This window comes from Mustela nivalis (genome assembly GCF_964662115.1).
Source record: "Mustela nivalis genome assembly, chromosome: 2".
NCBI lineage: Eukaryota > Metazoa > Chordata > Mammalia > Carnivora > Mustelidae > Mustela > Mustela nivalis.
In genome coordinates this window covers 159,495,693-159,509,316 of record NC_139021.1, presented here as the reverse complement: position 1 = coordinate 159,509,316, position 13,624 = coordinate 159,495,693, and the positions used below count along the sequence as shown (strand labels likewise).

The following is a 13,624-nucleotide window of genomic DNA, read 5'->3' as shown; positions in this document are numbered from 1 at the left end:
GATTAGAAAGATAGGAGGTGGGGGGAGTTAAGCACAAGAAAATGATAATTTGATAATTTGTTAATTTTGCTGGGGCCATGAGGGTATTTGAGAGTTCCAAGTTGTGCAGCAGGTGGTAAGGGAGCTCCTTTTCCCTTTTACAGGGTTGAAGAAGAAGGAAAATTGTTCCTCAGTTCCCAAGTTGGAACAAAAAGAATTTCCAATTAAAAAAAAAAACCTTTTTATAGTGGCTAGTTTTTTAAAAAATTATACTTCAACATGTTTCAAGTATACTCCAGGATAAATAGTTGTTTTTGGACTCAACCTGGAGCTGTGACAGTCTCTAATTTGTTTTGTGTTGTAAGAGTGTGGCTTCCATGAATCCACTTCTGAATCCTACATTTATGTATCCTGAATCCTACATTTATGTATCCTGAATCCTACATTTATGAATTAGAGGACAGTTCAGTGAGTTATTCTGAACCTGTGCATGGCTTTTGCTCCTGTTTTTGAGGACTTATCTTAATGCTAAGTAAACCAACTCATTTTCTTTTTGTCCTTTGTCCCTTTGGGAACTTTTTTTTTTTTTAAGATTTTTTAATTTATTTGACAGACAGATCACAAGTAGGCAGAGAGGCAGGCAGAGAGAGAGAGGAGGATGCAGGCTCCCTGCTGAACAGAAAGCCCTATGCTGGGCTCAATCCCAGGACTCTGGGATCATGACCCTGAACGGAAGGTAGAGGCTTTAACCCACTGAGCCATCCAGGGGCCCGCCCTTTGGGGACATTTTCTTAAAGTAACAGGTCATGCTGCCTGAAAACCTGTCCCATAAAAAAAGCACACATTCAGTATGACCTATGGAAGCAGGACCATCCAAGTTTGTTTTTGTTCAGGCACTGAAAGGGACTTTTTTATGAGATCGGGGGTGGGTACTAATACCAAAATGCCTCTACTTCAGTGTCTCCACTTGCTTTTTATCTGTCTTCATTTTCTGTCCTCAGTCACATTTGATAATATATTTAACAAACAGACATCTGTGTACCTAATATATATAATACTGTGTGGTTTTATATATATATATAAAATCAGACACTGATAGGTCCTGGGGATATAAAATTGGACAGGACAAAAAGCCTTTAAGTACTTACGTAGAAGCTGAAACTGGCAGTTAACAAAATAAAGTGAAAGAATTAAGAGGTGTGTAAACAGAAGAGTGTTTTTTTTTTTTTTTTTTTTTTTTTGTCAGAGACAGCACAGGCATGGGGAGTGGAAGGCAGAGGGAGAAGCAGGCTACCCGCTAAGCAAGGAGACCGATGTGGGACTCGATCCCAGGACCCTGGGATCATGACCTGAGCCAAAAGAAGACACTTAACCGACTAAGCCACCCAGGTGTCCCTAATTTTAATTTTTAAAAAAATTTTTTTTAAATTTATTTTTTGGGCGAGCAGAGGGAGAGGGAGAGAGAATTTATTTATTTATTTATTTATTTATTTATTTATCAGAGATCACAAGTAGGCAGAGAGGTAGACATTGAGAGGAGGAAGCAGTCTCCCTGCGGAGAAGAGAGTGCAATGTGGGACTGGATCCCAGGACCCTGGGATCATGACCTAAGCCGAAGGCAGAAGCTTTAAGCCACTGAGCCACTCAGGCGCCCCAAGAATCTTAAGGAAGTTCTACACCCAGTATGGAGCCAGACAAGGGGTTCGATCTCACATCCTGAGATCATGACCTGAGCCAAAATCAAGAGTTGAAGGCTTAACTGAGCCACCCAGGAATGCCTGTACTTTTCATTTTTTAAATCCTGTCCTGCTTGGAACTGCCTTATACTTTTGGTCCAGATTTCTTCCAGAGCGCTCCCGTCAGTAACATTTCTGCCTCATTCCCTAATTTGAGGTATATTCTAAGATTCCATTTTCCACCCTGTTTACTTGCCCTCCCATCTCATCCACTGTTGTGCTAAGATGCTCCAGAAATGCTTGGTAAGTACTTAATACACAGGAAGAGTGTGAATGGTCTGTCTTGACTTCAAAACCCTTCAGTCCACCCAAAAAGGAAATCTAGGTTTGTGTCACAGTGATTTGGGGCTCAGTCATAAAATAACAACCAATTCACCATCTTTGGAGGTGTAGTCGGCAAAAACATGGTGGAACTTCCACATTAAACCAGTTTTGAATCACAGATAACAGGTCTAAGTTCTTTAGCTGCTGGCAGAACTTTTTTTTTTTTTTTAAGATTTTATTTATTTATTTGACAGAAATCACAAGCAGGCAGAGAGAGAGGAAGAGAAGCAGGTTCCCTGCTGAGCAGAGAGCCCGATGCGGGGCTCTGTCCCAGGACCCTGAGATCATGATCTGAGCTGAAGGCAGAGGCTTTAACCCACTGAGCCACCCAGGTGCCCCGGCAGAACATTTTTTTTTTTTGAAGATGTTATTTTATATTTATTTATTTGACAGAGATCACAAGTAGGCAGAGAGGCAGGCAGAGAGAGAGGAGGAAGCACGCTCCCCACTGAGCAGAGAGCCCGATGCGGGGCTCGATCCCAGGACCCTGGGATCATGACCTGAGCCAAAGGCAGAGGCTTTAACCCACTGAGCCACCCAGGCGCCCCCCCCCCCCCCCCGCAGAACATTTTTATTTGAAAATGCTGTAATTCCCTCAGTCAACATAAAAAAATCCATCTGAGGGGCGCCTGGGTGGCTCAGTGGGTTAAGCCGCTGCCTTCGGCTCAGGTCATGATCTCAGGGTCCAGGGATCGAGTCCCGAGTTGGGCTCTCTGCTCAGCGGGGAGCCTGCTTCCTCCTCTCTCTCTCTCTGCCTGCCTCTCTGCCTACTTGTGATCTCTTTCTGTCAAATAAATAAATAAAATCTTAAAAAAAAAATCCATCTGATATTTTTTTCACCTCCCTCTTCAATTGTTAACCTTCATCAGTCACAAGAGTCTGTCCAGTTTTCCTTTATAGTCACTGCCGCTATATTAATCCAGGCTGTCATCACCTGATACCTGGACTGTTAGTCACCTAATTGGAGTCCTTGCCTCCGGCTCTGGTTTCTCTCAAGGGAATCCATATTACTTGTCTCAAAATAACAATCCTCATCTTACTGCATCCCTACTCATAATTCTCTGTAACTACCGATTACCCCGAGTTGAACTCGTATTCCCAACCTGTATCCGGCCTCTTTAGTTCATGGTAACGGAAATGCCAAGGGGCCCACTAGCTCGTTGGGCCCTTCCTTCTCTATGAGATATCACCTACCTTGCTGCTGCAACGTATGACCACCTGTCTCATGTTCCTGAAGCCCTCCAGGAAGCCCCTGGTCTACAATGCCAACCCCCCTGCATGCCTGTACCTTTTCATTAGTCAAAAAACAATTCACAAAGCCAACAGCTATTGGCTACCAGTTGGTGCTGGGCTATAGTGCGTTGCTGTTATTTATGGCCTCGATTGCTATTTACCTTTTCAATTAGGATTCCACTGAGAGCTTCTGGAACTAGTACCAGGTCTTCTCCACTTCAACAAATAATGAATTAGTATTTTCCCTTTTCGCGGGGTTGGGGGGCTGTTCCCGGAACCTGGCTCAAATCGAGTAGGTCAGAATTGGTCGTCGCAGGATCTGACCCACCGCTGCAGAACTGCGCAACCACAGGACAGGTGAGGGAGCCCGGAGCAAAAGCGAGAATCCTATGACCTCCTCCGCGGGTCAGCCAGCTCCTCGACCCCGCGCTCTGCGCGCGCCATGCCCTGACAGGACTACTTTTGGCCTTCGGCAGCCGCCGTCCGCAGCGCCCACTTGAGCCCATAGGCCCTCGGAGGAGACCGGCTCTGGCTGCGCCGCGCTACCCTGACCCGGGCTCCCCGCGCAGGTGGGTCTTGCCCACCTCTTTGGGAGTGGGGGCGCCCGGGAGTGCCTCCCCTCCTTCGGGAGAGAGTCGCGGGGGAGCTTGCCCTCAGCGGAGACCCCGGCCCGCGCCTCTCCGGGCCCCACCGCGCCCGCCCTCGGGCTGGACCCGGCTCGGCTCCCTCGCGGCGGTGCTGCGGCCGGACGAGGGTCTCTTGAGCGCCGCCCTCGCGCCTTCCCGTGCGTCCCGGACGTGGGCCTGGCCGGGTCGCTGCCGCCCGCCCTCCATCACTGCAGGAGTCCGTTCGGCTCTTGGTTGAAAGTAGTTTAAAAGCCCATCTTCCCAGTTTCCAGATCGTCGGGGATTTAACACCTCATGTGCGGTTGAGTTTAGTTTGAACCAGTATAATGGTTAAAAGCACTGGGCTGTGGGGGCTGTTGTGGGTTCACGTCTCGGCCCGGCCAGTTTTCTTCCCCGTAAAAATGGGGATCATATAGTACTTGCCACGGAGAGCCATTGGGAGACTTGAGATTTGCACGTTAAATGAGTAGTGCTAAACACAGCTTCTACTTTTGTTAAGGGCTTTCCCCGAAAACGTGAAAATGGCTTTGACCAGCAGGTGGCGGTGGTGACTATGTGATGTGTTGTGCCGCAAGTCCGTACGTGATTGCGTTGCCTCAAGTGTTTAGAGGCCCACTGAGAATCTTGACTGAATTGGCAGCCTCAGACTTTCTTCAGGCTGGAAAGTACATTACAGATTGAGTAGTACTACCTGCTATTTTTCTAGGTTGAGACTAACCTGATGGTGGCTTCCTTAAGCAGGTCACAGCAGGTCCCAAGTCTCCTCCCTCAAGTTCAGTGTTACATTACAAACAAACAAAACACTTTCCTTCCACTTTGCCATCCTGTTGGGATCGCACGTTGAATATGCGTTAGAATTGGATTGGAAACCACAGAATTAAAATGGATGTCTACCTTCATTCAACAGATAAGGTTAGCAAGGGGAAACAGATTGAGTCTGATTTTCATTGGATGGCTCACCTCTTGGGGGGGGGTGAGAAGATGAGCCCAGAAAGGTGTGATAAGGAACCAGTATGCAGAGAATGAAAGGAAGAATGTTCAAAGTATGGAAAACAATTTACAAAAGTTCTGAGGGGGGCGCCCGGGTGGCTCAGTGGGTTACAGCCTCTCCCTTCAGCTCAGGTCATGATCCCAGGGTACTGGGATTGAGCCGTACATCAGGCTCTCTGCTCAGCAGGGAGCCTGCTTCCTCCTCTCTCTGTGCCTGCCTCTCTGTCTACTTGTGATCTCTGTCTGACAAATAAATAAATAATATCTTAAAAAAAAAAAAGGGCTTTGAGTTAGTATAAAGCCAGGAAAGGAAAAAAGGCTAATGTGGCTGCAGAACAATGAATAAGAGGGGAAAGTAGCAAGAGATGAGGTTGAAGGGGTAGGCTGGAGCCTTTGAGCAGGGTCATAAGGGGTTTGAATGCAATTTTATTCTGAGTGCAGTAGAAGTCATTGAAAGATTTTAAGCATGGAGGGGCACCTGGGTGGCTCAGTGGGTTAAAGCCTCTGCTTTCAGCTCAGGTCCTGGGATCAAGCCCCGCATTGGGCTCTCTGCTCAGCAGGGAGCCTGCTTTCCTTCCTCTCTCTCTGCCTGCCTCTCTGCCTACTAGTGATCTCTGTCTGTCAAATAAATTAAAAAAAAAAAAAGATTTTAAGCATGGAATGCCAATCCTCTTTGATTTTAAAGATTTTATTTTATTTGACAGAGACAGTAAGAGAGGGAACACAAGCAGCATGAGAGGGAAAGGGAGCAGCAGACTCCCTGTGGAGCAGGGAACCTGATGTGGGGCTCAAGCCCAGAACTCTGGGATCACCGCCGGAGTGGAAGGCAAATGCTTAATGACTGAGGCACCCAGGGCCCCCCCTTTTTTATTTTAAAAGTTCACTTCCACTGCTGTGTAGAGAATTAATTGGGTGATGGTAGAGTGAAGATGGCTGGTTGGAGGATTATTGCAGTAACCCAGGTGAGAGATGATGGTATATTCAAAGAGTGGTGGTGATGGAGATGGAGAGAAGTAAACAGATTAAGATATAATTTTGGAAGTGAGAAAGACTTAATGATGAATTAGAAGGGAATAAGGGGGTAAGGAGGAATCGGGGATTTTCAGGTTTTCTGGTTGAGCAATTGGGTGGAGAGTGGTACCAGTTACTGAGATGAAGAAAACTGGAGGAAGAACAGATTTGGCGAGAGGAGATGGTGGAATAGAGAAATCTGTTTTAGACAGACTAATTTAGGTATCATTGGAAATGTTTGATTAACAACTTATATATAAGAACTTGGAGCTCAGAAGAGAAATTTGTGTTGGTGGTACAAATTTGGGGGTCATCAACATATGGATGATATATAAAGCCAAGGGAATAGATGAGGTCACTGAAATATTACCTGATCTGATAATTATCATCACCATTGGGCTTGTGGCAGCCACTATGTTTGGATATCTTTTGGGGGTAAATGCATTAGATTTCCGTAATTGGGTAAGTGAACTGTCCTTGCAGAGCTACAGATCATTATGTGTGTGTTACCCCTTATTTTCCCGAAATCCCCATTCCATGGTGGGGAGAGAGAAACAAGATTTCATGTCTGCAGGTACTCCTTGAATCTGACCCTTAAGTTTGCAGGTTTCTATTTTCAGTGGACTGAGGGCCATGTCAGTTTTCTGCCCCACACAGGACTGACCATGAAGCTAAAGGAACTTGAACGGCCAGCTGTCCAAGCGTGGAGCCCAGCCAGCCAGTACCCTGTGTATCTGGCCACAGGTATGATTATATTGTGGACTACGATCTGCTGAAAGTATAAGTCAAGGGGAGACTTAATATCCAGAATTCCTTACTGAGCTTCAGAGAAAGCTTTAGAGTCATGGAACGGTGGGGTTTGCTCGAAGCATAAGCAAAGGGACATTAAGTGTTTGGAGTACCTCGGGGCAGCCTTGAACTATGGCTCAAGCCTGAGCACCTCCTGTTTTCTTCCTTTCCTTGGAATTACCATTTGGAAAAGGGTATTCACAGTCCTCTCCTGTTCTTCTGCCTCTCCACTCCCCAACCATTTATACCCCAAACCCATGCATGTATTTTTGCTTATATGCTGCCTCTTCCTAACTTTTCTTGTGCCTAGGAACATCTGCCCAGCAGCTAGATGCCTCCTTTAGCACAAATGGCACATTGGAAATCTTTGAGGTTGATTTCAGGGACCCCTCTTTGGACTTGAAACACAAGGGAGTCCTTTCTGCCTCAAGCAGGTACTATATCTTAATTGTTGATGGGTGTGTGGGACAGATCCTGATATAGACCCTGTTGAGGAATCTTGGTAGTAATGTGTACTTCTCAGAGCTCATGAGGAGATACGTGAGGGGAGAAGTTAACCCTGGGTTTATTTTGCAAGAGGATTTTTTAAAACACCCACTTGCACCTTTTTGGTCAGCAGCAACGGCAGTGTTGGGCAGAATCAGGTGATAGAGGGCACCTGGCTTAGATGGTTGAGTGTCTGCCTTCCGCTCAGGTCATGATCCCAGGGTCCTGGGATCGAATCCTGCATTGGGCTTCCTGCTCGGCGGGGAGCCTGCTTCTCCCTCTTCCTCTACTGCTCCCCCTGCTTATGCTCTTTCACTCTCTCTCTCAAATAAATGAATTAAATCTTAAAAAAAAAAAAAAAAAGAATCAGGTGATAGAGACACCTCACACAGAGCTGAACCCTTAAGTACCTGATCTCTCTCTGACCCAGAGATGTTGGCTCCTTCCTCCCTCAGCTCTTGCGAAGATAACCTTACACAATATCTCCTTTTCTGCCAGTGGAAGGAGAATGAGTGAGCCTCTCCTCATCGTGGTTAGGCACTGATTGGGTACTCGTGGATTTCATGGCCTCTGGTGGGCTTTCAGGGCTGAGTACTAGCATTCACAGAGGGTATGTATACAGACCAGACACTAGCTCTGTATATTTATTCATCCCTCAAAATGGGATGAATACCAAGCCATAAATACCATAAATACCATTATTCCCATTTTACATAGGAGGACACTGAAACCCTGAGAAGCCAGGATTTACCTCTAGGCCTAACTCCAAAATCTACCTTCTTCCTATTATTCTATTATTCAACCTTTATAGGTTTTGTAAAGATGTGGCTTACGGCAGTGGTCTCCAGATTTTCATACCACCAGGAAGAATGTGAATATTCACTATACTTGATACACACACACACACACACACACACACACTTATATACTTATATGGGGAATATAAGTAATATATTACTCTACTATTAAGAATGCAGTTTCTATAATTTTATACATTAAAAAGTAAGTCTTTTTCCCACAGCTCAGAAAATTACCTTGCTCATCCCACTTTAGAGATCACTGATCAAAATGCAACTTTGCATTCTCTTGTGCGTTTTTGGTTCATCTGAGAGATTAATTAAGTTATTTAAACAGAAGTACCCTTTTTTTTTCCTTTCATGGTTTAACCTAATAAAGGTTAGTTATTGTTCTCCTTTCCTGGAGCCCCTCTGTCACTTTCCGGCAGTATCCCTTATTTTATAGTTTTTTTGCATATCTTTGTATTTCCAGTACCTTTCCTTTTGAAGAGCAGCCACTGGAGGGTTTACCAATAATCATGGAATATTCTTAGCATCTAAGCAAGGGCCCCCAAAAGGGGTGAACTAATGCAATAACATTTGTACCCCTGGAGTTAAGAAGAGGGACAGTGGGCAAGGACCCTTCTCCTCAGCCAGCAAAGTAGCAGCCTTAGCATAGCAGTGGTTCCTTAGGGCAAAGAGTTCCTAATAGAGGCAATATAATTGCTTAAGAAATCTTGTATCATGCTTGTGTATGCCTGTGCATACACAATAAATATATATATAAAATATATATATATAAAATCAATTACTTATTTTATATATAAATATATAAAATCTTTTTTAAAATTCTTGTTTTTTAAAAAGAAGGTGCCTGGGTGGCTCATTCAGTTAAGCATCTGCCTTCAGCTCAGATCATGATCCCAGGGGTCTGGGATCAAGCCTCTCATTGGGCTCCCTGCTCAGGGGGGAGCCTGCTTCTCCCTCTCCCTCTGCCTACAGCTCCCCTTGCTTGTGCGCGTGCTCTCTCTCTCTCTCTCTCTTTCTCTGTCAAATGAGTAAATAAAATCTTTTAAAAAAAGAAATCTTGAAATTGAATCCTAAGATCCCTGTGGGCAGAGATTTTTGTCTGTTTTAGTCATTGCTGTATCTCTGGCTCCTAAAACAGTGCCTGTCGTTAGATACTTAATAAAATCCGTTAAATGAACAAGTGACATTAGAAATGTCTGGATTACCAAAGTGAGCATTGGTATCTGCAATTTCAGTTTGTTATAGTTATTCTTCAGTTAATCTTAATGCCTGGAGAGCTTTTCAGGGGTGATGAGTGGTAGGTTTTGCAGCCAACTAGGTTGAAGGGACCCTTTTTGAAATGTAGGTACCCAATAAAGGAATCATAAACTTCACTTCATACCCTGTTCCATCCTGCAAGGATTGGGGACTATAACCAAAATAAATGGTACAGTTAACCCTATTGATAGTATTTCATCTCTACTTTCTTCTCTACCTCCATTATTGTATCCAAATATTGATTCACATTTTCAAAGAACTAAAGAATTACCTTTAGACCTGGATCTATTAGAGTTGTGGTTTTTTGTTTGTTTGTTTGTTTTATTTTAAAGATTTTTATTTATTCAACAGAGAGATAAAGAGCACAAGTAGGCAGAGCGGCAGGGAGAGCGAGAAGCAGGCTCTCCACTGAGCAAGGAGCCTGATGCGGGGCTCGATCCCAGGACCCTGGGACTATGACCCTAGCGGAAGGCAACTGCTTAACTGATTGAGTCACCCAGGCACCCCAATCTATTGAGTTTTGTTGAAGAAATTATCTTAGACACTCCAGAGTCTAAGACACCCTCTTTTGGCTCAGCCTGGGTTCAGTCACTCACTCAGAAACCCACATTTCAAACTATTGACCAAGTTGATCAGGTAGGTAGAGAGCTGCCCATTCTTTGCTTTATGCTTTCCTCTTTTCTATGTCATCTTTGGCATGGTTTAGTGGAAAGTACAATTGTATTGCATCCTTCGCTAAAGGTCCATGACTGCGCAGGTTGTATTCTGACAGTGTTCTTCAGTTTCCTTACTTATGTATAAAGAAGAGGCTGTGCAAGATGGCTGCTAAGAACCTACTAGGCTCTAGATTCGGGTCTAATGTTCAGTCTTCCTTCCCTTTCTTTTTTTATAGCAAAAAAAGCAGCAGCTAAGTACTCAGTTCACAAGTCAACACACAAGTCACGTATTTGCTTTTTTCTTCTTTTTTTTCTTTTCCTTTTATCCCCTAAAGATTTATTCATTTATTTATTTATTTGAAAGAGAGAGAGAGAGAGAGCGGAGGGAGCAGCAGGAGAGGGAGAGACGCAGACTCCCCATTGAGCGTGGAGCCTGACTCAGGGCCCAATCTCAGGACCCAGAGATCATGACCTGAGCCAAAATCATGAGTTGAATGTTTAACCAACTGAGCCACCCAGGTACTCCCCACTTTTTTAAAAAAGAAACCTTCCTTGTGTCTCTCTTCATTGTTACCTAAACGCACACTTTTCAAAACCTTTCCCCTTCCTTTGCCTGTCCTTTTTATGGCTCAACCACATTTGAATCCTGAAGACCTCTTTATCCTTAATCCATGATGCATTAGAGAAATGTTACATATTTAGAAATACCTGACTGAAAGAGAACTGCTTTGAAACACTGGGTACAAGTGCAGACAAGGAGCTGCCTCAGGCTATAAGTAGACTGAGAGTGCGTGCGTAAATGCATCAGAATCAATACGGATTTCAACATCCTTCCCTTATTGGTCTAGGCTGGTATTAGTCTGATGTATCTAGTACAGGGGTTCTCAACCTGGTTGCTTGTTAGAATCACCTGGGGGCTCATGTTAAAAATGTGAATTATGTAGGTATGTAAAGAATCTGTATTTACTTTAGGCGCCACCCATCATTCCTGATGCTCTGTGGTGCCCATTGTTGCCACCTGCATGGGAACCTCTTCAGCAGAGAATTCTATCGGTATTCTCATGTTTTGAAAGTTCCCATTTTTCTATATAAACTCTTTCGATACCTTCTCCTTAAATCTCTCTTCTTCTAATGTCTGAAAAATCCCATTTTTAAGCCAAAGGCCAACTTGTTTTTTTTTTTTAAGTTTTTATTTTTAAACCATTCAAACATAGAAAAGTTGTAGACTAGTACAATGAGTAATCGTATACCTTTCCTTAGATTTGTCAGTTATTCATTTTTGGTTGCATTTGCCTGCATGCTTCTGAGCTCTCTCTCTGCATCCAAACACATGCGTACACCCACCCACCCACCCCCGCCCCCGCAACATGCGATTCCCTGTCCTTTTGCAGAGCAGAGATGATTGACAGTCCTTGAGCCCACTGAAGGGTCATGTACTGTTTGGGCTCCTGCTTCACCCTCGCCAGTGAAATGGTTTTCCGTAGGACTGTACTTCCTGTAGGCTTAGAGAAAGGAAGTCATTTTGTCACACGCTGTGATCTGCATTTTGGTCTCTCAAAACTGGATTTATTTTCCAGCCCTTTGGTGACTCCCCCTTGAGGTGTCATGTGCCTTTGTCTTCGGTCTGGAGGTCATGAGTTGTGCCCATACTGTAGCATCCTCCACCATCTGTGTGTGAGTTTTTCTCTGGCCACACTCTCTGATTTCTGTGAGACCTATTCTGGGCTTCTGTAGCTGCTCTGATGACTTACCCTCTGCCCACACTGACCTCTAGCCCCAGGGGGACATGGCAGCCTCTCGAACCAGGGTGGCACACATTCTTCTGCCCTATTAAGATCAGGGCGACCTTAGAACACATTGCCATTTGGACAGTAGCTCTGGAGCCACCGTTTGTGTCAGCTCTGCTGTTTTATCTCAGTTGCTGACCTGGTCTCAACCAGTGTTCAGCTCTTTACTTCTAACAGGCGGTTGCTGCTCTCATGACTAGCCGAACAGGTTCCTGCCTGGTCACCCCACTCAGTTCCCAGGGTGTGGGAACATTTCATTTCCAGGTTGGGATCTTATGGTATCATTTGATGTGAAATCTAGCTTCTCTGAAGGGCTGTGGAAATAGCCTTGGCTGGCAACTGTGAATGAAGGACAAGCTACCTGGGAGGCTTTGAGGATTTCACATGCTTTCCCTGGGGGCTTTGCAGAGGAACCATCTTTGTCTGCAGGAGCCCAGGGTCCATCTTTTTCTTTTGTGCAAGACACTGGCAGAGTCTCATTAGAAGCATCATTAGAAAGCCAAAAGTGTTTCCCAAGAGGTATGTTTATTCTTTACGCTTCTCTGTTGGTAGGGCTGGCCCAGGGCAGTCACATGGAAGACACACAGGGTGGAGAGGTCTGTGGGTCTTTTCTTCCCTCCAGTTTGAGAGGGAAGAGGGGACAGCAACTGTTTGTGTAGGGAAACTGCTTCATAGTCAGGTATAAAAGAGTCTGGATCTTCCTCTAAGCAGAATACACTATTTTATGATAGTTAAGAGCTTGGGCTCTAAAATAAGATGGACCAAGGCACCTGGGTGGCTTAGTCGGTTGAACATCTGACTGTTGATTCTGGCTAAGGTCATGATCTCAGGGTCATGAGATCAAGCCCCACGTCGGGCTCCATGCTGAATGTGGAGTCTGCTTAAGATTCTCTCTCTCACTCTCGCTCTACAAAAATAAATAAATAAAATAGGATGGGCCAGGCTTTAAACCTTGATTCTGCCACTTCCTAGCTGTCCAAAAGGGATAAAATTACTAGCTGTGTATACAGAAGTTTCATTAAATTCTCTCTGCCTCAGTTTCCTCAATTAAAAATGGAGTCCATAATAATACTTCATAGGGTTATTGAATACTAAATCAGCTAATACATGTGAAGCACTTAAAACAGTGCCGGGCATATAGGAAGTATCTAGTAAGTGTTAGTTGTTGTTGTCATTTGAGTTGTGAGGATTAAGTAATCTATTTGAAATATGTATCCCTGGGTCTATGTAACCCCAGTAATGTTAATTAAGGGGGAAAAAAAAAAGCATGCCACACAGCTCTGAGGCAGTGTTCTCCTGCCTTCTGGTGTAACAAAGATAGAATCTTTCTTTTTTTATTTTATTTTATTTTTTATTATTATTTTTTTTAATTTTTTTTAATTTTTTTAATTTAAACAAATTTTTTTATTTTTTTTATTTTTTTATTTTATTTTTTATTTATTTATTTTTTTTATTTTACAAAGATAGAATCTTTTTTCAGAGAAAGGGCATGACCAAGCAAGCAAACCTGTGTTGTGTGTCTGGTAAGTGAGGGAGACAGACAGACTCCATCTTGGTGGGGATGCCTACGTATTGACAGAGGCTGACAGAAATGCCTCCTCTCTGCCTACTGACATGAATCTGAGCTGGTGCTGATGCTGGTTCCTCCTCTTTGTAGGTTTTACAAGCTGATCTGGGGGAGCTTTGGCAGTGGGCTTCCAGAAGGCTCCGGGATCATTGCAGGCGGCGGGGACAATGGCCTGCTTACTCTATACAATGTGACCCACATCCTGTCTTCGGGGAAGGAGCCTGTGATTGCCCAGAGACAGAAGCACACGGGACCTGTCAGAGCCCTTGACTTTAATCCTTTCCAGGTACTGCATTTCATTTGGTCTAACATGGCCAAGCCGTGGAGCCACTTGTGACCTTTAGTCTGTAATTCTGAGCCCTTCTCACACTGTTATG

General features: G+C 44.4%; 1 protein-coding gene across 47 annotated transcripts in view; it reads left to right on the top strand.

The window, feature by feature from the left end:
• Window positions 1-2,780: 2,780 nt before the first annotated feature.
• SEC31B (SEC31 homolog B, COPII coat complex component) overlaps window positions 2,781-13,624 on the top strand; it is a 125,104-nt gene continuing 114,260 nt past the window's right edge. For 10 of the 47 annotated variants that reach the window (XR_014309315.1, XR_014309316.1, XR_014309317.1 and 7 more), the window contains exons 1-4: window positions 3,644-4,810; window positions 6,520-6,643; window positions 6,999-7,122; window positions 13,338-13,533. Coding sequence is in view for 26 of the 47 variants with exons in the window: in XM_082722300.1 (XP_082578426.1) it covers window positions 4,781-4,810; window positions 6,520-6,643; window positions 6,999-7,122; window positions 13,338-13,533 (474 nt within the window). In the remaining 21 variants the exon portion in view is untranslated. Of the gene's footprint in view, window positions 4,811-6,505; window positions 6,644-6,998; window positions 7,123-13,337; window positions 13,534-13,624 lie in introns of all 47 variants that reach the window. The other 37 variants (XM_082722307.1, XM_082722296.1, XM_082722291.1 and 34 more) reach the window with 18 other exon arrangements.